The sequence below is a fragment of the Chelonoidis abingdonii genome, chromosome 14 (genome assembly GCF_003597395.2).
Source record: "Chelonoidis abingdonii isolate Lonesome George chromosome 14, CheloAbing_2.0, whole genome shotgun sequence".
Lineage (NCBI taxonomy): Eukaryota > Metazoa > Chordata > Testudines > Testudinidae > Chelonoidis > Chelonoidis abingdonii.
In genome coordinates, this window is record NC_133782.1 from 31333588 (window position 1) to 31360451 (window position 26864).

General features: G+C 46.0%; 1 protein-coding gene across 6 annotated transcripts in view; it reads left to right on the forward strand.

Annotated features, from left to right (window-relative positions):
- Window positions 1-4262: 4262 nt before the first annotated feature.
- The window catches only part of NDRG3 (NDRG family member 3), a 110451-nt gene continuing 87849 nt past the window's right edge, over window positions 4263-26864 (forward strand). The window contains exon 1 of one of the 6 annotated variants that reach the window (XM_075072343.1): window positions 4263-4328. In XM_075072343.1, the coding sequence (XP_074928444.1) occupies window positions 4264-4328 (65 nt within the window). In that variant the 5' untranslated portion in view covers window position 4263. Of the gene's footprint in view, window positions 4385-26303; window positions 26453-26864 lie in introns of those variants that run through there. The other 5 variants (XM_032789264.2, XM_075072342.1, XM_032789265.2 and 2 more) reach the window with 5 other exon arrangements.

The window sequence follows — 26864 nt, forward strand, 5'->3', positions numbered from 1 at the left end:
GCTTAATGGGACTAAATCAGGGGGCCCAGATAATCTTCATCCAAGAATATTAAAGGAACTGGCACATGAAATTGCAAGCCCATTAGCAAGAATTTTTAATGAATCTGTAAACTCAGGGGTTGTACCGTATATGACTGGAGAATTGCTAACATAGTTCCTATCTTTAGAAAAGGGAAAAAAATGTGATCCAGGCAAACTACAGGCCTGTTAGTTTGACATCTGTAGTATGCAAGGTCTTGGAAAAAAAATGAAGGAAAAAGTAGTCAAGGACATTGAGGTCAATGGTAATTGGGACAAAATACAACATGGTTTTACAAAAGGTAGATCGTGCCAAACCAACCTGATCTCCTTCTTTGAGAAAGGTAACAGATTTTTTTAGACAAAGGAAATGCAGTGGATCTAATTTACCTCGATTTCAGTAAGGCATTTGATACGGTTCCACATGGGGAATTATTAGCTAAATTGGAAAAGATGGGATCAATATGAAAATTGAAAGGTGGATAAGGAACTGGTTAAAGGGGAGACTACAACGGGTCATACTGAAAGGTGAACTGTCAGGCTGGAGGGAGGTTACTAGTGGAGTTCCTCAGGGATCGGTTTTGGGACCAATCTTATTTAATCTTTTTATTACTGACCTTGGCACAAAAAAGGGAATGTGCTAATAAAGTTTGCGGATGACACAAAGCTGGGAGGTATTGCCAATACAGAGAAGGACTGGGATATCATACAGGAAGATCTGGATGACCTTGTAAACTGGAGTAATAGTAATAGGATGAAATTTAATAGTGAAAAGTGCAAGGTCATGCATTTAGGGATTAATAACAAGAATTTTATGTTATAAAGCTGGGGAGCATCAGTTGAAGTAACAGAGGAGGAGAAGGACCTTGGAGTATTGGTTGATCACAGGATGACTATGAGCCGCCAATGTGATATGGCCATGAAAAAAGCTAATGCGGTCTTGGGATGCATCAGGCGAGGTATTTCCAGTAGAGATAAGGAGGTGTTAGTACCGTTATACAAGGCACTGGTGAGACCTCATCTGGAATACTGTGTGCAGTTCTGGTCTCCCATGTTTAAGAAGGATGAATTCAAACTGGAACAGGTACAGAGAAGGGCTACTAGGATGATCCGAGGACCATGGTTCTTCGTCTGGTGCTTGCCAGACAAAAAATGTTGGAGACCACTGGCCTAACCAAAAGAAGGCTGAGGGGAGATATGTTCGCTGTCTATAAATATATCAGAAGAATAAATACCAGGAAGGGAGAGGAATTATTTAAGATCAGTACCAATGTGGACACAAGAACAAATGGATATAAACTGGCCACCAGGAAGTTTAGACTTGAAATTAGATGAAGGTTTCTAACCATCAGAGGAGTGAAGTTCTGGAACAGTCTTCTGAGGGGAGCAGTGGGGGCAAAAGACATATCTGGTTTCAAGACTAAGCTTGATAAGTTTATGGGGGGGATGGTACGATGGGATAGCCTAATTTTGGCTATTAATTGATCTTTGACAATTAGCAGTAAATATGCCCAATGGCCTGTGATGGGATGTTATGAGCATGTGGGCAAGACTCACCAGCCAGAGACACAGGAAAAAATTCTCTGTAGTAACTCAGATCCCACCCCATCTAACATAGAATCTAACATAGAATCACGAGTGAATGTGGGCTAGACTCACCAGTCTGATCCCAAATGTGGCGATCAGCTAAACTCTGAGCATATTATGGGATGTTATGATTCTATAACTTTGCTCCATGCCTCAGTCTTCCCCTCCCTCAAGTGTTGCAATATCCTCCTTGATTTTTTCATCACCAGGTCCAACATCACTATCTCAGATGCTAAGAGCTACTCAGACCTCCCCACCTTCCTGAGAGGGTTCATGGCTGTGAATCCTAAATCAATACAGGCACTTCCCTCTGATTTAGGCACCTAACTCCCTTTGAGGGGCAGGGCTTTGGCATTTCCTATTGTCTTGTTTAGGTGGCTCTTTGCTCAGCTTGCTGGCTTTTGTGAATCCAGTTCTTAGATGCCTAAGGTCTTGTCTACACTACAGTTTTGTCAAAAAAAGCCAGCTTTCATCTACAGAACAGTGGAGGTGTACACACTGCAATGCTCCTCCTGCCAATTTGTCTCCTGCTACACTGTGACGGTGTGTACTTACCCCGCACCAGCCCCGAAAGGTTAACTGAAACCAGCCGCTGGTCTGCACGGCCACGAGAGGAAGGGCCGCTTACTGATTCCAAATCCCAGTGTGCCTTGCTTTCACATTGCTGGGTAGGAGAGAGGATTCCAGTATTTGAAACCCATGTAATCTGCATTGCACACCTTCATTCCTCATCAATTATAGCTGATTTATAGTATTGTCTACACAAAAATTTAGAACATTTCCTACTGTGACTAACACGGGTTAAGCTCCTTCTGAGTCAGTACCGTTGGGAGCTCCAGTATACACAAGCTAGTCGGTGCTTACTGCACTATGGCTGTATACACTGCACACCTTACAATAGCTGCAGTGTTGTAAGATGCACAGTGTAGCCACTCTTTGTTGCTGGGAGAAAGCTCTCCTGGCAACAAAATAAAACCACCTCCAATGAGAGGCGGTAGCTTTGTTGCTGGGAGCGTGTCTCCCGCTGACTAAGCGCTATCCACACTGGCGCTTTTTGTCATAACTTTTGTCATTTGGGGAGGTGTTTTTTCACATCCCTACGGGTGTGTCTAGAATACCCACCATATTGGCGGGTAGCGATCAATTTCTCGGGGATTGCTATATCGCGTCTCATCTAGACGTGATATATCGATCCCCGAAAGCGCTCCCGTTGACTCCAGAACTCCACCAGCGTGAACAGCGGTAGCGGAGTAGACGGGGGAGCTGCGGACATCGATCTCGCACCTTGAGGACAAGAGGTAAATCGATCTAAGATACTTCAACTTTAGCTACGCTATTCACATAGCTGAAGTTGCGTATCTTAGATTGATTCCCCCCAGTGTAGACCAGCCCAAAGTGACAAAAGTTGTAATGGTGAAAGTGCAGTATAGTCATGGCCTATGTCATCTAACCTTGCTCAGAATAGGTCTAAGCACTTGTAGAGGTATTAAGGCTGTTAGCTCCTTTAGAGAAGGATTTTTAATATACCCACCTCAATCTGTTTGGGAAACCACAGGTACTTTGCCAGAAGTGTAGCTATTTTAACCATCAGACCTACTGTTATGCTCCATTAATATGTGACTCAGCCCGCTGTAAGAGGGAATGACAGTTGTCCTCTACCTGCTTTGCTCAGAAGGGACTGTGCAAGCTACAGTATTCTGCATGGAATTAGCTTATGCCATCTGTAATAGTTAAAGCTAAGCTTTTGTCACGGTTATTTTTAGTAAAAGTCATGGACCAGTCTCAGGCAATAAACAAAAAGACTGGTATTGTTGAGAGGTCCATTCCACTGAGTATGCCACAAGGGTGAAGCTGTTGACCACGCTCTTTGTCCCTGAGCTTTAACCAGTCTGTTGAGACTCCATGGGGTGCTGTAAAGCCAAGCACGGAGACCTTAAACTTGAGCTGCCATTGTACGGGAAGCTAGTGCAGAGGACGGGTGCCGTGCTCCCAGTGGCCTGTGTCGCTGAGGAGATACACTGCAGCGCTCTCCCCTAGTCATCCTTCCCTCGTTGCTCCAGGTTTGTGCCCACGCGCAGAGGCAGAAAGGCACAAAGGCCTGAAGAATGGAGCCAGGCCAAGCTGGGCTGTGATGGGCCAGGGGCTCAAAGCCAGGTGGGGATGGCAGCACCCGGCCACCATTAGGGTGACCAGATAGCAACTGTGAAAAAACAGGATGGGGGGGGGGGGGCGTAATAGGTGCCTAGACAAGAAAAAGTCCCAAAGAAACAGGACTGTCCCTTTAAAAACGGGACATCCAGTCACCCCAGCAGCCATGGGCTGGGAGCTCAGCGTCTGCTCTGCAGCCAGGACAAGGTTCCACGGAGTCTTTCCTGCCAGCGCTATAGCGAGCTGGGGTGAGGGGAACTCACAACCACCCAGGCCCCGCAGCGGCATCGACCCTGCTAGGCCGTGACCCCCGCCCCGGGGGCGTCGAGGGAAGAGGAGCCGCTGCCCACGGAGCCCCGCCCCCCGGTTCGCAGTGCCTCAGCCCGGCGGGGAGGGAAGGCGATTTCCCTTTTCCCTCAGCGCCGGCGCCGCCATCTTCTTTGTAGTTCTGAGACCTGCCACAGCTCTGCGCATGTGCGGGAGTCCCGAGCTCTTTGGCGTGCAGTGCGCATGCGCGTCACACATTCACACATGCTGTTGTCAGCGCCGGAGCTGCCCGTTCGCCTGCGAGCCCGGTAAGAGCTGGGCAGGGCTCTCCCGCGGGCCCGGGCGCAGAGCGCCCCCTTCCCAGGTACTGCGGGGGGCAGCACCGCCGGTCTCCGCAGCTCGGGCCTGGGGCGAGGTGGGCGCTGCGGGCTCTGGGCTCTCCCCGCCCGCTGTGCAGCAGGGTCCGTACCGGGCGGGCGGGCGGGCGGACGCCTTGCAGCCGGTGCCTGCGCTGGAGTGGTCCCGGCGGCGGGGTGTCCGTGGCAGGCGCTCCCCGGGCCCCGAGGTGGGGACGGTCCTTTCCCCAGGCGGCGTGAGGCCGAAGGGCAGGACGCGATGCAGGAGAATGGGGAACTTCCCATGGGAGTCCGGCGGCTCCCTGGGAGCAGCGAGGCAGGGGACGGAGCAAGTGGCGGGGATGGGCGGTAGCTCTCCACGGCATCTGTAGTTCCAGGGCCAGTCTGTGCTGGGAGCCCGTGCTGCTATAGTTGTGTCGCAGGCGTGCGAGGGAGGTGATATATCGCCCAGACCGTCCGCGTAGACAGCGTTAGGTCCACGGAATAATTCTTCATCTTCCTGGGAGGCAGGTACCTGTGCTGACGGGAGAACCGCTTCCTTTGGTATAGCGTTTACACTGATGAGGCTCTGTCTACGCTAGGGACCTTACAGCAGCAACTGCGCCGCTGTAAGGTCTCCTGCCTAGCTGCTCTATGCTGATGAGAGTGAGGGCTTGGCTACACTTGCAAGTTGCAGCGCTGGTGAGGGGGTTACAGCGCTGCAACTTACTCGGTGTCCACACTTACAAAGCTCAGCCAGCGCTGCAACTCCCTGGCTGCAGCGCTGGCTGTACACCTGGTCTGCTAAGGGTGTAGCGAATCCAGCGCTGGTGATGCAGCGCTGCTCATCAGGTGTGGACACTCACCAGCGCTGTTATTGGCCTCCAGGGTATTACGAGGTATCCCAGAATTCCTGTCTACAACAAACTGAAAGGTACTCCCCAGAGCTACCAAACACAGCTGCTCCTTGCTCCAGTGAGCGAGCTCAGCTGAGGCTTTGGAATGTTCACAGCTGTTTGCTGGAGGAGACAAACAGCAGGGTGGGGGGGGAGGGAGTCCCTCAGAGAAGCTGCTTATCTGGTCTGAAGCCTTTTTGCATTTAAGAGTGCTTGAGAGAGGGGTGGCCAGAATTTGCAAGGCAGGGAGCTCACAGCGTCTGCTCCAAAAATCCACTCTGTCTCCCCGACGCTCCCTGTCACACTCCACCCCACCGCTTTTGAACTTGCAAGGCAGGGAGCTGTCACAGTCTCTGCTCCAAAAATCCGCTCCCTCTGTCTCCCCCATGCTCCCTGTCACACTCCACCCCACCCCCCTTTTTTGAAAAGCACGTTGCAGCCACTTGAACGCTGAGATAGCTGCCCACAATGCACCACTCCCAACAGCGTTGCAAATGTGGCCACACTGCAGTGCTGGTAGCTCTCAGTGTGGCCACACTGCAGCGCTGTTCCTACACAGCTGTACCCCCCAGCGCTGCACATTTCCAAGTGTAGCCATACCCTGAGTTCTCCGGCTGGCATAATTAAACCACCCTCAGTGAGTGGCGGTAGCTATGTCAGTGGGACAGTGTCTCCCTCCCACATAGCGTTGTCAGGTCCAGCGCTTTTGTCTGTGAAGCTTATGTTGGTGTGTGTGTGTGGGGGGGTGTTTTTCACATCCCTGACCAACAAAAGTACTAGCATAAACAGCCTGTAACTTACAGTGGTGCTGCTCTGCCTCCCTTGTATTTTAACTATAGACATACCCTCATGCCTTAACAAAAGTTCTCATGCTCAGGCAAATAGATTGTAATACAGGCTGCTGCTGAATTTCTTCAGACCTCCTCAGTTCTTTGGATTGTTTAATGGTGCTAGTTGACTTTTTGGCAGTTTTTTTTTTCCAATTAACTCCAGCTTCCAAAAGAGATAAGGTTTCAAACTTCTGGTATTCCATTGCTCAAGCCTTCCTCTCCATCAATACTGATCGTGGGACTTTCAAAAGTGAGCAGAAAATTTCCATTAGAAATGGATTAAGTTGTAATAGAGTTCCTTTATCCCTGCTTGACTTGCAAATAATGCGCGCAGCTAAAAATCTTAAGACTCCACTCCTATAGGGGAATAGCTTGTAAATTCGGTAACTTGATATTGGAAACACTAGCTTCTGCACATCACCTGTGTTAAGTAACTGGATACTTGCAAAAAGGATTCTTTCCCAGTTTTCTAGCTTCCTAAACCAGAGAAGCAATGCAGTGCAGGAAATTGCTAATTACTCTTTGAAGGAGTGATATTTAACCTTGGCTGCCAGAAATCTGCCAGCCTGGGATTGATAGGAGGGAAAAAAAGGGAAGGGGGAAGAAAGTCGAGAAGTGAGGTCCAGAGCCCAAATGTCTGAGAAGTCCAGTCTCATCCCTGTCTGACTTGTACTGGGGAGGGTGCTCCAGTTCCTACTAGGATGTTATGCCTGATTTTGGGCTTGAGCCTCTGCCCACCTCTCCTTGCTGAAAAGGAAAGAAGCCAGATGTCGTCTCCATATTAGCCAGACCTGATTGTTTAGTCAGGGCTGATTTTTACTACATCTTCCCATCTTCTGTTTTTTGGGGTGTGCTCCAGTGCTTGCATCTGTTGCTACTCAAGGTTTTCCCAGGTAGCAGAATAAAATTGACATCACAGAACACTGAGCAGTAATGCAACTGTCAATTTAGTTTCACTCTCCTGTTGCTGAGGAATAAGCATTGGCACTGTCTGTCTGCAAACTGAGCACAGCCTTGGTGTCTCATTTCAAAGGTTTTCTTTGCAAACAGAAGGGCTAGAAACGTGAAAGGGTAGGTTCTGCCTGAATTACGTTTTTAGCTCCTCCCCTTATTCACCCCTAAGTGTTTTTCATGCTATGGTTTTCATAAATAATCTCTTTATATTCCCATTTTTTAAAAGTATATTTTAAGGCTGTGTTCTCCATCTAGTTTACAGATGGATTGATTTATTCATTGAAATCATCCACGGGAGGCTATTATTATGGAAGCCTTCATGGTGCTGGGGAGAACTATGGCATAGATAAACCTTAGTCACTGATATATTGATTTTTTTTTTCTTGATCACTCTGACTTCATTGAAGGTCAGCTGCAAATTAAAAAAAATCAAATGACTTTAAAATATTGTGCTGAGAGTCTCTGATAAAGATAGGAAGGAATTCAGCATATCAGGAGTATGCAAAGTCTGCCTAAAAGTAATAATTTTTGGGAGATGAAAACAAGATGTTTCTTAAATCAATGAGGTTTTGTCTAGGGGTGAGTGGGGAGAGGAGTTGGTTATGACAATTTTTTCCTCATTTGCAGCTTCATTTGGCTCTGTCTATATTTACCTGATATTAATGTAAGGCAGAATGAGTTATTCAAAAATATGGTGGTTATTAAATTAACTGCTTCTGGGACCATATTAAACACTCATAAAATTCTATGTTGTAAGAGACCAACTGTTTGGACCAGACAACCCCATATGCAACACTGTCACTTCTAAGGAAGATTGCAAGTGTTCAGTTAGTGTCTGAGGGTTTGGCTATACTTGTAGCTGTACAGCGCTGGGAGTTACAGCTGTCTTCATACAGCTGTGTAGGGAAAGTACTGCAGTGTGGCCACACTGACAGCTACCAGCGCTGCAGTGTGGCCACGTTTGCAGCGATGTTGGGAGTGGTACATTATGGGCAGCTATCTCACAGAGCACCTCTTCCCATTCTGGCGCCGTGGGTTGTGGGAAGGGAGAGGAGGATGCGGGTCATTCTGGTTCCTGTCCCAATGCCCCATGATGCATCGCTTCACATCCCAGCAATCCTTGTGTTTCCATCCACATTTGATGCCATCTTTGCATGGTTTCTGTGTTCTGTTTTGGTCTGTGGGAAATGGAGCCCGAACTGCTGAGGAATATGCTGACTAGTCTCACCAGCACATCACGTTTGGCAGTTGAGCTATTGCTTAAGATCCAAAGTGACAGTGAGGAGTCCGACGATGATAGCGAGTTGCGTAATGCGTACGACACAAAATTGCTTGTGGCATTCACAGTCATGCTCAGCACCGTGGAACGTCACTTTTGGGCTTGGGAAACGAGCACTGACTGGTGGGATCACATCGTCATGCAAGTCTGGGATGACGAACAGTGGCTGCAGAACTTTCGGATGAGAAACGCCACTTTCACTGGGGTTTCTGTGTGTTGGGCAAAGCAAACAGCTGTGGGGGACACCTACATTGAACACTATCCCAACATTTTCCATAGAAGTTTATCCTGGAAGATCTCGCTGCTGCGGGTCACTTGGGAAGCACGGGAGGGTCTTCTGCTGCAATGCAGATTCCACCCTGGCCCCTATGCAGCTTGCCTGTGTGCAGCAATGGTCCCTCCACCACTCGCGGCACAGTGGCGCGGACGCATTAGCCTGACTGGAGGGAAGGAGGGGGGACTGACGACTCCAGCTATCCCACAGTCCCTGCAGTCTCTGAAAAGTATTTGCATTCTTGGCTGATCTCCCAATGCCTGAAGAGTCAAAAACATTGTCCTGGGTGGTTCAGGGTATATGTCGTCGATGTACCCCCCTCACCTCCCGTGAAAGAAAAGGGAAAATAATCGTTTCTCACCTTTTCTCAATGTCACCGTATGTCTACTGCATGCTGCTGGCAGACGTGGTGCTGTGGCGCTGAAAAGCAGCATCCCCTCCCTTTCCTGATGGCAGACAGTGCAAAAGGCTTGAAAACCCTCCTAATCATCTCGTGAGTGCTCCTGGCTGGCCTTGGTGAGGTCAGCCGGGGGTTCCTGGGCAACAATGGGAATGACTCCTGGTCATTCCCATCTTTAAGCTTTGTCTCTTGGAGAGGCAGACGGTGCAATAGGCTTGGTAACCGTCCTCATCATAGCAGCTGGAGGCTGAGCTCCTCTCCACCCCCACCCCCCCCAATGAGTAATGGAGATTCTGTACTGCCTGGACTATCATAGTAGCGGGATGCTGGGCTTCTCTCCCCCTTACCATTTAGTGTCCTGCCTGGACTATCATAGCAGCTGGAGGCTGCCTCCCCCTCATTTTATCTCACTAAAAACTCAGTGTTTCTTATTCCTGCATTCTTTATTAGCTTTCATCACACATAATGGGGGACATCTTGCCAGGTAGCCCCAGGAGGGGGCATGCGGAGGAGAAAAGCAACAGTGGGTTGTTGCCAGGGCCCCCTCTAGAAATGGCATGCGCTTCATCATTTGCTGTGGGTATTCTGGGCGCTCTGACCAGAGAAGGCTGTGCTACTCTGTTCTCTAGTAGACTTGCCCATTAGTTCTAGGCAGGACTTGCTTATTTTTTAGAAACAAACATAAGGGGAAGTACTGGGGAATCATTCCCATTTTGTCCATGCGCCCCCAGCGCTGACTCTCAGCGAGGCCAGCCAGTGAGCCACCCAGTGACATGCAACAGACTGTACAAAATGTGACTGGTAACCATCTCTGGCTAAGTTCCAAATGCAGCAGATTGTGTGCACTGGGGCTGTAACCATCGTCTGCTACCGCTTTGCAAAGGCGAAATGAATTGCTGCTGTGCTAGCATGTTGTATCCGGTCTGGTCAGCGCTATCGCAGTACATCATACGGTGCACAGTGACAAAGGCTAACGGGCTCCCATGGGTTGCTATGTTATCGGCGTTCTGCCATAGGCAATCCGGGAAAAAGGTGCCTTAATATTTCGTGCGTTGCTTTTCTGGAAGGAAGGATGTGAGTGAGCGACATTTTACCATGAATCACCTGCGACATCTGGTTTTGCCACTCCGATCATGCATTGGGATCCTCAATCCAGAACCAACTGGGCTGGGGAGACTGGGAACTAAGGTATAGCTTGGATATGCTTATCCACAGTGCATACGTCCGGAAATCGATCTCTAAAGCCCGCTGAACATGGACCAACCGCGCATTAATGATGCTCTAGTGTGCCGCATGCACCGACCTTTAAACAGCATGATTTTTTTAACAAAAACCAGTTTATGTAAAATCGGAATAACTGTAGTGTCGACAACCGTGGATAGATAGTCCCACATGTGTCTCCCAATAAACTGTGCACAAGTGCATTGCCCACTGTGCGCAAACTCAGGACAATTAGCTACCAGGAGAGCGGTGTATATTATGGTCCGAGAGACTTAGCCCTGGAGGAATAGTTTCAGCTGGGACAAGGGTTAGCAGGGAACTAATTAGGTTCACTTCTGGCCCAATTGCTGGAGACCTTTTTAAAACCTCCCTGGCAGGAGAAGCAAAGCGGGGGGAGGAAGAGAGAAGCAGGGTAGCTGCCAGCAAGTAGGGGCAGCTAAACTCAGACTCTTCTTGCAAGAGCAGATTGCATTCTCCCCAGAAGGAAGAGAAACTAGAGCAGGGGCTGGCTGAGAAGGGTTCAGCCAGACCTCGTGAAGATTGGAAGGGTTTTTTTTTTCTTTTACTTTGCCGACCTGTGTCTCCGAGGCTAAAAGGGACTGAGCTAACAAACGGAGAGGCAGGTACTTTGCCACACCACGCTCTGGAGTGAGATTTTTTTTGAAGAGATTACTGAGGCCGATTACCGTGATGTGAATAGAACCACATCAATGCACTATTCCGCATCTAGGCAGGCAGGCATGCATGCAGCCCTAACCCACCCTCCCTCCCTCTTCCGAAAAATTTCCATCCTGAAAATAAAAGCCGCTTACCGGGAACCTGCTTCACTGTTTGTCCTCCACAAGTACTCGTCTGGCTGCTGCTACTGGCTTACTTTCCTCCTGGCTTGAGAAGAGCTCCTGGCTGCATGCTCCCGGGATTCCGGTTTTCCCTCTCCACCCACAGTACCTTCACTCTCGGCCCCCCCCCCCGCCCGCCGTCTGGAGTGTCCATCGTGGTCCTTGAGTGGAGGTGGGGTCTCTCCAAGTATTGCGTCCAGCCTTTTGAGAAACGCCAGTTTTTTGGGGGCAGCACCAGTTTCCTCACAGCTTTGAGAGTGCACTCTGCAGCTCTTTCACTTTAACTCCTGCACTGCAGCGCATCTGGTCATGGCGCGTTCCATCATGCCCTTGATATCTGCTATAGTGTATATAATTCCTACAGCTGGAGCGGCAGGCTGAGACTGCACAGCTTCCTCCCCCCAAACACTGATGAGGTCCAGCAACTTGCCATTGCTCCATGCTGGGGCTTGTTTGGCGCGTGGAGGCATGGTCACCTGGAAAGATTCACTGATTGCACTCCACACCTGGCAGGGCAAACAGGAAGGGGATTTTTTAAATTCCTGGGGCATTTAAAGGGCGGGTCTGATGATTGGTCACCTGAGGCCAGGGCAGTAGAGTTCGAACTGATAAGCAGGGTGGCTGAACAGGCATTCTGGGATACCTCCAGATACCTCTGGAGGCCAGTAACAGCTTTTGGTGGCCACACTGGCGGAGCAGCACAGCGGTATAGTCTTTATTCCTCTCGTTGAGGTGGAGTACAACCAGCGCTGTAGCCAGGGAGAGACAGCGCTGTATATGCCTTGCAGGTGTGGACGGTGAGTGAGTTGCAGCGCTGTAAAGCCACCACCAGTGCTGCAACTTTCCAGTGGAGCCAAGCCCTGACAGTTGGTGTTGTGGCACAGGTTGGGAAGTTGCATTGCCATGGAGAGACTTGGGTTCTAGTGCTTGGTCCAATGTCTCTCCGCTCAAGTTAGCAGCAGATCTGAGAGCACAGTATGATTAGGACTTGTTGAGAAGGGAGCCCAAAGCCTGTAGGGGAGTGACCCATCTTACTGTGGACTAGAAGGGGTTTCACAGGGTGTAACTGAGTGCACCCTGTATTCACCCGGTGGGCAACACATTTCTGTAATATACTTTGCACAAAGCATACCTTGTAAAGTATCATTGGAAAACTCATAATTCACTGGTCAATAATATCATGGTGAAATGTGTGTGGCATCATTATATGTAAAGTTGTGTTGGTGGGGTATGTTTAAGCTCATGAAGCAACAATTAGACAAAACAAGCCAAGCAGGTCTTAAACAAAGGGATTTGTGTTTACCTCAAATTTTCATATAAACAGTAAACAGTTCTCAGAAAATGAAAGGGGAAAGGCAGGGGACAAAGAAGATAATGCATTTTGGCAAACAGGAATATGAAAAAATAACCTGGGACTTTTCATAGGAGATTTCCTCCCAGCTGGCCCTCAGCTGGAAAGAATTTTTACCTAGAAATAACTCTGAAGAGCTTCAGAGTAGCAGCTGTATTAGTCTGTATCCACAAAAAGAACAGGAGTACTTGTGGCGCCTTAGAGACTAACAAATTTATTTGAGCATAGGTTTTGTGGGCTAAAACCCACTTCATCAGATGTATGCAGTGGAAAATACAATAGAAATATATATATAAAAACTCTCTCCTGCTGGTTACAGCTCACCTTAACTGATCACTCTCATTATACTCTGTATGGTAACACCGATTGTTTCATGTTGTCTGTATATATAGATCTTCCTACTGTATTTTCCACTGCATGCATCCTATGAAATGGATTTTAGCCCACGAAAGCTTAAGCTCAAATGAATGTTAGTCTCTAAGGTGTCCCAAGCACTCCTGTTCTTTTCTTAAGAGCTTGCATTTCACAGGGGGAAAATGAGATATAAAGTTGAGGGGCAAACACTCCAAAAGATCTCTCTCTGTCTCTGCATCTAAGAAGATAAAAAATCCACTGTTGGACTTTGGGGGAAGAGGTCCTGACCTATCAGTAATGCTCATAGGTGCATATGGGTAAGAACTTTGCCTTAAATCAAACCTAGTTTAAGTTTTAGCATCAGAAAGGGTGGGGATTTTTTTGTTTGGGTTTTTTTTGGTAACCATTTCTCAATGTAATGCCCTCACTTAAATGCATTTAAAATCCTATTTTCTTTTGTTAATAAACTTGTTTTCTTGTTTAATCAAATCCAGTGTGTTCATAAGTTAAACTGTTTGGGTAACTCCATTTAAGGTGGTACGCTGTTGTGTGTTGTACTCTTAGAGGGACAATTTACCTCATGTATCTGGGCTGTCCAGGCGAGAGCTGGACATATATGTTTGGCGTGAGGGTGAAATTTGGGACTGGGAGTGTGTTGGGAAAATAGTAACCAAGGCTTGATGGGAGCCAGGGTGTGGCTAGTGTTTGCTGGCAGGCTGCAGAGATCAGAGGTTCTGGATCCGGGCTCTGGCTGCACACAGTTGTTTGGGGAGTGAATTACATGTTGGCAGGCTGTTTGAGCAATTTGGCGGAAAGCTATAACAGCAAAGCATTGTAAGGCACCCCAGGTTGCAGGGCAGGTGGTTACACACCATCTCACTGGTGTGGATTGTACCTTGGAAGGTATTGGGGCAGGGAGTGGGGGAATAATCATGTTTGGGAAGCACAATTGGGTTGCAATGGGATGTGAGAGGATGGGATTATACTGGGGGAAACTTGCCATTGTGTGAGAATTGTCTCTTCCCCCTGCAATCCTTTTGGCCTTTGTCTGCCCTGTAAAGACATCCAGCACCCTCTCCCTCACTGAGTTAGGAGTTAAGTGTCCCACTGCCTCAGTGCTCTGACTGCCTTCCTCCCTGTTGCAGTCTGGTGTCCTCCAAACCCAAGAGTGCAAATTCTGCAACAGCATGGTTTTTTTTGTTTTGTTTTGTCCTAATGTGCACAGCTCATGGGGAGAGACTGATGGATGGTAAAGTACTAGGGTTTAGCACATGGATACTTGTGAACTTGATTGTTTCTAGGACAGGCACAGCAGGGAGTGGTGGCAGAGACTGATGGGTTATGGGAGTGTGACTGAGCAAACAGCTGAAGTGGGATTTCAATAGAGTCATTGGGAGGCTCTCTCCAGAAAACTAAAGCTTTTCTGGTGAACTAGGTTATGGAGTACACTGTACAGAGTTGATAAGTGGGAGGAAGCTCTAGGCTGGGACCAAAGTAGTGTTCATCTTTAAAACTTGTCTATGAGCAGTAACAGAGGCACTGGAGCTGGCTGTCTGCAGACTCAAGCAGATAACATAACATCAGTGTAACCGAGTTGGGACTCACCACCCACGGTGCCTCATGCTGGTGATTTTGGGAATTAGCTCGATTCCAGTGGAGCGCCCCCTCCTGGTGGTGTCCTGTCCATTATTCTGCCCTCTGCTCCTGTCGCTGGACCCACGTTGCTCCCTGCTCGGCAGTGTCCCTTAGTCCTTCTGGGCCCCCTTCCGGGGAATCGATGATCAGCAGTCCGACACTCCAACCGCCATATGCAACCGCGCACCCTAAAGTCTAATCCCTCTTGTCAGGGATTGGGCGTAGTCTATAATGGCCACTCCCTACGGCCAATGGCTGGGTGTACTGCAAGGAGTAAGGGGGGACCCAGGCCCACCCTCTACTCTGGGTCCTGACCCAGGGACCCTCTGGCATCAGCCTCGCTGTCCTCTTTCTTTCCCCTCCTCTGTCTGTTCCCCTGGGCCGCTTCCTCTACAGCCCCTTGCACCCACTAGGCCCTTCCCTTCAGGGCCTGCAGCCTGGCAGCTATGGGTTAGAGCCTTCTAGCCTCCCTGAGCCTGCTCTGCACTGCGCTGTCCACGGTGCTAGTCTGCCCCTTGGAGACTGACCTTCCCCTGTCAAAGGCCTGGGACAGACTGACTGCTCCTGCTCTGGGCAGCCTTTATATCTGGGTGAGCCTGGCCCTGATTGGCTCCCCATAAGCCCTTTTCTGATTGGCTCCTGGGCTGCACAGGCTCTCTGGCCTGCCACAGCCCATCCTCCCAGGGAGTGGAGCAGTCTGCCCCACTTCAATCAGTTACACTTGGTTCACATTTAGAAGGGTACCTGCAACCATAAGAGCTGGGAAAGTTTAAATGCTGCTGACAGTGACAGCTTAGGTCTCCACACTGGTGTCACAGCCTTCTTTGTATTCCTCACGGAACTTTGCATGTAAGCTGAGATCATATTTCATTATGAACAAAAGCTGTTTGTTTGATGTTTTTTGTTCACAGGTCACCTTTAAAACTCCTCCAGTGGAACTCTAAATAGCTCATATTTAATGTTAGTCATCTTTTTAGATGGAAAACATACCTGTACGTTTGAATTTAAAGGGGCTCCTTCAAGTAGGTCCCATAATTAGTTTTTTTTAAGTAGAACTGATTATTAGAATTTTTAACAAAATTATTTTAAAAAGAGACCATTTGGGTTCATTTTAAATTTAAACATTCCCCCATTATACCTTCAATCAAAACATTGCTGCTATGTGATAGTTCGTGAGAATCAGAACATGATATTGACTACACCTAAAATATAATACATATGTTTTAATTGCACTGTTAAGTGCAAAAAGTACACAATAAAACTGATTAAAAATAGATGGTTAACATTTTCAGCTTTAATAACTGATACTGAATTTTCAATTTTAGTTATCCAGTGTCCTTTTAAATAATAGCTGTCTCCTAGATTGTCACTGCTGTCTCTTTTTAAAACAGTAAAAGCTGAGTACTTAGTGAGTGCTATTTTTATAGCTTTATTCAGTGCTGACATTGTAAACTTCCATAACCAGACTTTATCTTGTTCTCGTAATCTGGCAGCAATGTATTTTGGAGAATATGCTTGTACGGTGTATGCTGTACCTGGGATTGGGGAGTAGCTCTGGATGTATTAGGACTGTCTGTAGAACAGCTCTCTTGGCCCAGCATAATTGTTGCAGTGAAGGAGGAAGGTGACATGTTAACTGTAAAGAAATAAGAAGTGATGGAATGGATAAGACAGAGTCTGTCTGGGCAAAAATCACATTGGCAAAGAAAGCTATTAGAGCCTCCCCTGAGATAGTGCTTGGGGTGTGCTACAGACCGCCGGGATCTGATTTGGAAATGGATAGAGACCTCTTCAATGTTTTTAATGAAGTGAACACTAATAGGAATTGTGTGATTATGGGAGACTTTAACTTTCCAGATATAGACTGGAGGACAAGTGCTAGTAACAATAATAGGGCTCAGATTTTTCTGGATGTGATAGCTGATGGATTTCTTCACCAAGTAGTTGAAGAACCAACAAGAGGGGATGCCATTTTAGATTTGGTTTTGGTGAGTAGTGAGGACCTCATAGAAGAAATGGTTGTAGGGGACAACCTTGGTTCGAGTGATCATGAGCTAATTCAGTTCAAACTAGATGGAAGGATAAACAAAAATAGATCTGGGACTAGGGTTTTTGATTTCAAAAGGGCTAACTTTAAAGAATTAAGGAAATTAGTTAGGGAAGTGGATTGGACTGAAGAACTTGTGGATCTAAAGGCGGAGGAGGCCTGGAATTACTTCAAGTCAAAGTTGCAGAAACTATCAGAAGCCTGCATCCTAGTGGTTAAAACTACTGCAATTTGAAATGTTCAATTTTATGAACTTTATCTTACTGTAAAATGTTAATTTAGGGTCCTAAATAAGTGGCCTGATTTTCAAAAGCACTTGAAGACCCTATTAAAGTCTACAGGAGCTTCTGAGTTCTTGGGAGCTCTGAAAATTAGCCCTCTAAGAACCACATTCCCTTCTTTCAGTAGTATCTATAGGAGGGAACAAATCATGTATAAACCTGGCAATAACTCACAGTCTATTTAATGAGCAGGAAAGATTTGACGTCTTGCATTGAGGAAAGGTTTATCAGAAAAGCCAACCTAGGAATAACTAACAAATAGATAAAGAAACAGAGTAGGGATCTAATTCTGCTTTCACTTTCATTGGGATAAACCAGGAGTAACTCCATTGAGGCCAATGGCTAACAACTCTGAAAGTCAGGCCTCTCTTGTTTAGTTGCCTTTCTTGTTTTGAACAATCAACTTTTGAGCAAAGTTTTGAGAACGTTGGATTACATCTCTTAGAGACCAACACTGTCTGACTCATGACTGAAGCATTAAATCTTAGTGCTGATCAAATGGTCTTTGCCCTGAGTGCTTCATCCAAGGTTTAGCCTGGCAAAGTATTGCTGCTTTTGCTTTTTTCCTTCAAAAGTCTTTTGGTCTGCTGCCCGTAATCTGTCTGTTTCATAGATGTCTACAGTGAGCAGTACTCTTCTTCCTGCACTTTAGATACAGCCTTTCTTTCAATGTATATTGGCTTTTCCAGCTCCATTTATTGTACTTTCTATCCAATGTTCTAAAATGAGGTACTTGCTCCATCCACCTCGGGAGCCCAATCTAACCATTTAAACTCTAAATTTGATTTGCCAGAATCTCCATTGCCTTATATTTAATTTTCCTTACTAATGGCTGGATAGATGACTTACTCATGCTGTACTGGAGCTTTCCAGCTCTTTTTAGGTCCTGGCAGTGTCAAAATGGATCTCCAGGTTTATCTCCTGTGAAACCTGGTTGTTTGTGGTTTCCTTGGTGGGCATGTTAGCTGGGGAAGGGGAATTCTCGGTGTCTTTGTTGGTCATTCTGTTATATAAGTAACTCTGCACTGCATGACTTACAGAGCATGGCCCAGCTCATGGAGCACTGGACCAGGAGTGAGAGACTTGGTTTCTGGTCCTCTGTCTGCCACTATGGGTATGTCCACACTGCAGCTGGGAGTATGCCTCCCAAGCCAGGTAGACCGACCACATTAGTTCTGCTTGAGCTTGGGCTGTGGGTCTGCTTAATTGCAGGGTAAACCTTCAGGTTTGGGCTGCAGCATGAGCTCTTGGACCCTCACACCTCGCAGGGTCATAGAGCCCAGGCTCCAGACTGATCCTGAACAGCTACACCACAATTAAACATCCCTTTAGCCCAAGCCCCACAAGCCCGAGTCAGCTGGCACAGGCCACCTGTGGGTTTTTAATTGCAGTGTAGACATACTCTACATATTGTGACAGAATATACCCCAGTGTTCACACCTACACACTATTGTAATAACTTTAAACAAGGCATGTCTTGTAAGATATCATTTGAAAACTCATAATTTGCTGCTCGGTATCATCCTGATAAAATATGTGTGGCAACATTGAATGTAAAGTTATAAGATTTCCCTCTATGATTTTATTAACACATGTTCCAAACCCCACAGCCATGCCCAAAGATAAGTTAGCAAACAGGCCTGTCCTAAACAAAGAAATCTGTGCTTTACTTAATTTGCATTTAAGCAGTAAACAAAGTTATCAAGCAGGCTCCGTGGGTGGCTCTTATCATGTCCTGGCTCCGGCTTCCAGCCTAGCCAGGGGACAGGGTCTCAGGGGGGAAGAGGAGCAGCAGGGATGGGGCCTAAGGGGAAGAGGAGGACCAGGGGTAAGCTCAGGGGCAGAAGTGGGACTGCAGAAGGGACGGGGCTCCTGCATGTTTCCCACTTTTGCCTTGAAAAGGTGGTCACCCTTAGTGTCTGAACAACTGTGGGATGTTAGATGGGATGGGATCTGAGTTACTACAGAGAATTCTTTCCTGGGTGCTGGCTGGTGAGTCTTGCCCACATGCTCAGGGTTTAACTGATCGCCATATTTGGGGTCGGGAATGACTTTTCCTCCAGGGCAGATTGGCAGAAGCCCTGGAGATTTTTCGCCTTCCTCTGCAGCATTGTGCACGGGTCACTTGCTGGAGGATTCTCTGCAGCTTGAGGTCTTCAAACCACAATTTGAGGACTTCAGTAACTCAGACATAAGTTAGGGGTTTGTTATAGAAGTGAATGGGTGAGATTATGTGGCCTGCATTGTGCAGGAGGTCAGACTAGTTGATCATAATGGTCCCTTCTGACCTTAAAGTCTATGTTTTATCCTGCTGTCGTTCTAATTGCATTATTGGACACTCCAATAATGGAGGCCTTGGTTCATCTTGATGACTCTGTTTTTAACTTGGCAGCTGGAATGCTATCCAGAGATGTTTGCTGTAGCTAGATAAGCAAATGGAAACCTGTACAATGTTCTCAATAAATGACTGGTCCTTGGGCTCCAGCATTGGATTATTCAAGCTCTACAGACAAAGGCTCTCACTGGATGAACCCACATAAATGACTCATACTGAAATTTTATACTTTGTGGTAGGAGAACTAGTTTGGTTTTTGAATATAAATATTGGTGTCTCATCATCACATCATGTTAAAGAATTGTCATTGATAATATTGCCTCAGCATCAGTACTGAAATAATACCAAAGAGCTTTATTCTAAGACTGAATGTGATCACATAGGGCTATGAGACTAGTTTCGGAAGAAGGATGTCATTGTGTCCCACTCCAAATGAGATATCAGAGTATTTGGGGCAGTTGTCAGACATTGAGTGAGGACAATGTAATTTGGGCCTGGTACAGGAATTATTGAGTGAAATTCTCTGATCTGTGCATGCTATTCCAGACACCAGTGTAGATGGTCATAATGGTCCCCACAAGCCTTAAAGTCTAAGTTTAAAAAAGTAGTTGGAACTTTAATAATAGTGAGGTACAATTGATCATTCATAATGTACCTTCAATATACAGTTTGACTTCAGTGATTTGATATAGCAACATTTGAAGAAATTGTCAAGTACATGCTGAGTCAGACAGAAATAGGAAACTTTTGTCATCTGGCACTCATCCTGACACTTTGGAAGTGCTGTTCTGTTTACACTGGGTTTCTGTAGATTGCAGACTTGCATTCCTTAGCTTAGGTGTTATCATTAGACAGCTAAGATTGCCTATAAATACAGTGTTTAATTTTTCTGTAACCTGATTGTACATATGTATACATCTGGACTGAGGATGCTTCTCCACAATAATTAAACAGATTCAAAATATGAAATTTCGCAGAGTCTTGTCCAAGGCATAGACTTGTAAATGTTCTCAGGCAAGTACTATGGACAGTCTCCTCTTTCCCAAGCTGTTGCTTCCTTCTTTACACTCTGCACTCTGATGTGTACTGACTGGTTTCAGCTTTCTTTCACTTGTGGCACACATTTGTGTGTCTGAGGTCAAACAGAATCTGCAGTGATCTTAGGACTTAAGAGACTTTACAGAAAATAATAGGCATTATTTCTGCCTTGGCAGTGACCAGGTAGGCTGTCCCTTGACCTCAGCGTTCTCACTGCCATTGAGGTCTGGGGACAGGTGGGACTGAGTTAGTCTGCTTGGAAATAGTTCTACTGTCCTTCCAAATTGAGGACTTGTCTACGCTGCAGAGTTTTTTTTTCACCAAAAGGCAGCTTTTGGTGATGAAACAGTGGAGATGTACACACCGCAATGCCACTTTTGGCAACAGAAGTCATAGGGCTTTTTATGCAAAAGTTTTGTTGCATAAGTGCCAATGTAGATACCACGCTTGATTTTTATCACTTTAATTGGCCTCCAGAAGTGTCCCACAATGCCCATCCTCACCACTCTCGTCAGCAGGTACAACTCCGCTGCCCTGAAGCCAGGTAAGCAACCGTCCATGCCTCCTCCTTTAAAGCCATGGGAATTTTTGAAATTACACTTCCTGTTTGCGTGGTGTGGAGAGCTCACATTGTATCTTCCCAGCTGACAATGGCGGCTCCATATGGCAAACACTCTCCCACATGGACCAATGTGCAGCTGCTGGATTTGCTCAGTATTTGGGGAAAGGAGTCTGTACAGTCCCAACTGTGCCCCAGCTGTAGGAATTTTGATGCCTACAGGCAGATTTCTCAAAGTTTGTGCGGAAAGGACTATGATTGGGACACGCTGAGGTGCAGATAAGAGAGCACCCAAGATGGAGCAAGGAAGACATGTTCCAGGAGGTGATGCCATACTCAGATGCAGAAAACAGGGTACACAGACAGAGGAGGGAAATTGAAAGGGAGGACAGAAAAGAAAGTGAGGCCTATGCTAGGGACGCAACGGAGAGGATGACTCAAGTTATGGAGAGGCAAACTGAGATGATACAGTCCCTAATAACGCTCCAGGCTGAGCAGGTACATGCATACCCACCCTCCTTTTCAGCACATTCAAGATTTTCCTGTGCCCTCCCCAAATTCTGTGTGAGAGTTTTTCTGCTGTGTAGGGCTTCTTGCTTTCCCATTCACTCCACCCCCACAGATACCTTTTCAAATGATAGCTGGACTTACACACAGCTCTAAAAGTCAACCTTGCCCTGGTACCTTCTCTCCCTGCCACCACCCCCAGCAATTGTGTGTGTGTGCGCGCAATAAAAGCAAAGTTTTTTGAATGATAAGAACTCTTTATTTCCTGCAAATTGTGATAGCAGATGGCAGTAATAAGTTAACAAGCGGTTAAATCACTTGCTTACATTGAATCCTAGGCCACAAAAATCACGAGTGCTTCCTTGCAAAACTCTGTTTCATTAAGTATTGTAGTCCAGAGCATAGCAACATACATTACTGTTTCTCATCTTCAAAGTGTTGCCTCAAAGCCTCCATTTCAGATTGCCCCCCCTTTTGTGCCCCTCTAATAGCCTTGGTATCTGACTGCTCAAACACTGCAGCCTAGTGTTCTGCCTCAACAGTCCACCTCTGAGCAAACTTTTCACCCTTTCCTTCACAAATATTGTGCAATGTGCAACACACAGCTCTGACCATGGGAATATTATCCTCATCAAGGTCTAGCCTGCCATAAAGGCATCGCTAGCATGCCTTTAATCTGCCAAGCACACATTCCAGGGTCATTCTGCACCTGCTCAGCTTATTGTTGAACCGCTCTTTACTGCAATCTGTTTTTTCTGTGTAAGGCTTCATGAATCATGACGTTAGGGGGTACACCTGGTCTTCCAGGATCACTATGGGCACTTCAAAATCTCCTACTGTAATCTCCTAGTCTGGAAAGAAAGCCCCAGGCTGGTGTTCCTAAAGATACATGCATCATGCACCTTTCCAGATCACCCTGCACTGATTTCAGTGAAACGCCTGCAGTGATCCACAAGCGCCTGCAACAGCATGGAGAAGTACCTCCTCCTATTGATGTATTCCATTGCAAGATTGTCCGGTGCCAAGATTGGAATATGCATGCCATCTATCGCCCAGCTGCAGTTAGGGAAACACATTGCTGCAAAGCCATCCACTATTTCATGGACATTGCCAAAGTCGTGGATCTTTGCAGTAGGATGCGATTAATGGCTCTGCACACTTTTGTATTAACACAGCCCCAAAGGTTGACTTCCCGACTGCAAACTGATTTGCGACTGACCAGTAGCAGTTCGGAGTCGCTACCTTCCACACTGCAATTGCCACACACTTCTCCACTGAGATGGCACCTCTCATTTAGGTGTCCCTATGCTGCAAGGCTGGGGCGAGCTCAGCGCACAGTTCAGGAAGGTGGCTTTCCTCATCCAAAAGTTGTGCAGTCACTGCTCCTCATCTCAGACCCACATAACGATGTGATCCCACCACTCAGTGCTAGTTTCCTGAGCCCAAAAGTGACAGTCCACCATGTTCAGCTGTTCTGTGAATGCCAAAAGTAATCGATGTTGCACCTATCGATGTCAGACAGCACATGAGGCAACTGTGAATCCTGTTGAGTGTGGAACTTCACAATTAACTGCACTGCCATTCACAAGGTGCTGCTGACAGCAAGCAGAGCATTGGAGAGCAGTGCAGGATCCATTCTTTCAGACACAGATGGCAGGATGAGCAGAAAACAAAGGGACATTGAAAGATGCCACAGACTGAAGATGGAAGCACATGGAATGCTGGATTGGGAAAAAATGCCTCATGGGACATTGAGCCTGGACCCGTGATGAGCTGTGATCCGCTTTGCCTTTCCACAAGACCTAGCAGCAGAATGTGGAGAGCTGTGCTTTGCTACCCACAGTGCATTGCTCTCACTGTTGATGCTCCTGCCCCAGGTGGTTTGGTGAAAAAACTGCCAGTGTAGACATGGCCTTAGTGATGCTGATGATCTCTCTTGTGCTCTACCTGCTCCACCCCAAACAGTTCCCTGCAGGCTGAATTGATTGTGTTTTGTTATGTTTCCCCTAGTGGCTGAGGGAAGCAGCTAATCCTGTCCTTGTTCTGCTGCACTTTCCAGTAGGCAGTTGTTAGCAGTTACCTGTACTGCTACACCCAAGATGTTATGGGAGCCGTTCTCTAGTCAGTGTAGATCGCATGAGAGTAAGTGACTCAGCCTCCTGATGACAGTGCTGTGGTGGTAACATTCAGAAGAGGAAAGGAAAGATATGAAAACCGACAGTGGATCAGGCAGTGTTTTCCTTTGAACTCTCATCAGGCCCATGATGATTGCTGCTACTCCACAGTGGCAGGATATCCACTGGGAAGAAGTGCTGGGGTGCTGAAGCTTGTCTAAACTATGAAGTTATAACAATCTGAGTCGACTTAGTTTTGCCTCTGTCCGCACCTAGTTTAACTAAACCAATTCAATTTTTGTGTGTGGACTTTTGTATCAGTTTAAAACTATAAATTTACAGGCTCAATTTTAAATCAGTGTAATCTCAGTTTTAAGCTAATAAAAGTACATACAAATTTGCACCGTTTTAACTAAATATTAAAAGCATACTTGTATTGGTATAACTTGGTGTGTACACAAGGCGTGTGTGTAATTACTATGATTTTTGTGAATGCATCCTGGACATCTTGAGTTAAAGAAATACAATCAACTTAAAAATCACACTCTTGTCTGAAAAATTGTACCCATTTCTCTTGCAACAGATGCCCGAGTTTCCTATAACTGAAAGATTAGACAATGAAAAATGCCTTCCATTTTGTTATGGATTTTGTGCATGTATTACACTGTGTACGGCCAGTTTCACTTTTTCTCCTGGATAGTAATTTTCACCTTTAGTTTGTGTGGTTCTCTTACACAGCAACAGGACAGAGAAAAGTATTCTTAAAAATAAAACTGTGTAATTGATTCTGGCAGCAGGACTTAGGCAAGTGAAGTACATGAAACTATTGAAATTGACTGGGCTTAAGTTAATGTCCTTGTAAAGTGCAACAAAAATAGTGAAGTTTACTGGCTGCTAAACAGACTTTTGGGTAGTATTCTTGGAAGCTTCTATATTGACTCAACAGCTGTCTTGTCATAAGTTACACAGTGAAAGCTGTTCTGTTTAGTTAGGTCTCTCTGATTGTCTGTGCAGAAGTAAAATTGGAGGCTTCTGCTTCTGACAGTGGCTTTTGACTACACTAGATTTAGTGTACTATTATTTAGCCAATAAGGTTTATTTTTCATTTTGTGTAGGTGTTTTGTATTTTTGAATAGTAGGTAAAGGAGAAATTTTGATTCATGCTTGGCTGAAATTGAAACAATATTTTCATCCAGAAGAAATGTGTAGGATTTGTTTTTATTTGAATTTAAAGGTTGTTACCTGCAGATGAGAAGTCTTAAATCTGCAGGGCAGTACTAAAGGTGATCTGCAGAAGAGGGAAATGAATGTGTCCTTATTGTTTTAGGATGTATAAAGGTAGCTTGAAAGTTGTATTTTTTCCTAACTGCTTGTTTTTATACTAGAAAGTCCTATTTAGGCTGCAAAACTATATGGTGGCTGGAGAACTACTGCAATGGTGATACACTTGCTTTATCCCTGTGGTAAGCTGAGCGATTGAGAGAGGAATGGCCCTTTCACCATCCTGTAGCATCATGCTATTTTTGCAGTCACTCAATAGACTTGGTCATTGCCAGTACGTGGGAATGACACAGTCAGTATTGTATACAGTGTGGTAACTATGTTGGTCCCAGGATACCAGAGAGACTGGGTGCTTGAGGTAATATCTTTTATTGGACCAATTTCTGTTGGTGAAAGAGACAAGCTTTCAAGCTTGCTCAGAAGCTTCATCTCTCTCACCAATAGAAGTTGGTCCAATAAAAGATATTACCTCACCCACCTTGTCTCTCTAGCATCAATGAGTGCTCTGACACTACAGTAATAAGCACTGTGGAAATACTGTAGAATTCCCAACCTGGTCTGCAAAGCTCTATCTGGCCCCACAGGGTGCTGGTTACTGCTCATTGTTTCCAGTTGCTAAACTGCCTTGAAAAAAGTGAAAATCCATGAGTACCAGGCCTATATAAGCAACTGGTGTAGCTGTCACAGAGATGTTATGAGGAGACAAATGGGAGGGGAGGTGTCCACAGGAGAATTTCTCCATTAAATGTGTCCCCTCTCTGACAGTGTGTGTCTGTCTAAAATTGTGAACACCATTTTGTATTGCAGCTTCCATCTGGGGTTGTAACCTTCATTATAACCTTAATTTCATAATGTAACCTTCATGATGGGCTAGAACATCAGTTTACTGTTCAAAACATGGCACCTAGTTGAATGATTAAGGCTTTAAAGCCATCAGAACAATCTAGGGCCATCAGCTTTGGTTGTTTCTCAACCACTAGCAGTGAGCTGATTATTGAGACAGTCAACACACAGAAGCCTGGCTAGGGTAAGGGCTGGAATATTGCAGCTGGAGCACATGGGCAAAAAGGAACAAACTGGGGTGGGGCGGGGGCTGTCGGTTACCATGTGCCACAAGACCAAGATCATGTTGCTTCAAAATGGCCTTAGAGCTGATGGCTGTTCTGTTGGTGATGGGTTCAGAGAGGCTGGGACTGTGGGGCCTGGTCTACATTACAGCATTAGGGCAACACAACTAACTATATAAGCTTCTACGTTACAACATTCCTCCCACCTATGTAACTCACTTGCTACCTCTTGATGAGAGGCGCAGCGCTTAGTTTGACGTAGTTAGGTTGACACCCAGATATTCACCATTGTCATGTAATTAGGATATGTTTTGTACAAAGTATGTCTTGTGAGGTATTCTAAAAGTTTTGATTTACTAGACATTAATATCTTGTTGGATTGTATGTGTTATTGTCGTATGTGATGTTATAAAGTTTGGCTTTGTGTGTGTTACTAAAACATGTTGTGAGGTTAAAAGCACCCACAAACAGCCTTTTAGGTACAACAGTAAAAAGGCTAAACAATGTTAATGGCTTATTGAAGAAATGCAGACAAGCACAAGGATTACCCTAGGAACTGTGTATGATAGAAACCTCTCAGTGGGAACTGTTTGACCCAGGTCACAGAAAAAGAGCTTTCCAGTAAGTGAGAAGATGATATAAAAGGAGGACAATGACATTATGATGGTACCTCACTCTCCCTGCAGTAACACACCTGGAAACACCTGAGGGACAAAGACCAAGTTGTGGGAAGTGATGGTCCCAGGCTAGAAGGATCTTTAGCCTGTGTATGAAAACCTGGGACAGCCAAGGCAACTTGTGCGTTAAGAGTGTGCCAGCCTGTTTATCACTCAAAGTGAGAATTTGCTGATTTATATCCTACCTATCTAGTGTGTTAAGCTCAGTTTGCAGTTTTTGTTTATTTACTAAGGTAATCTGATCTGTTGGCTAACCCTTATAATCACTTAAAATCTACTTCTTGTACTTAATAAACTTGTTTTTGTTTTAAACCCAGTTTGTGTAATTCATAACTGGGGGTGGAGTGCGGGGATGCGAAAGGCTGTGCATATCTCTCTCCACATTGAGGGAGAGGGTGGATTTCAATTCACTCACATTGTACAGTTCTCTGTGCAGTGCAGGACCATATAATTTTGGGTTTACTCTCTAGAAGGGGTGTGTACTTGAGTGCTGGGCAATTCTCTAGCTGAAGCCTTCCCATGCAGTACTGATTTCAGTGGCTGTGTCTTTTTGCTGTTGGATGTGTTCTA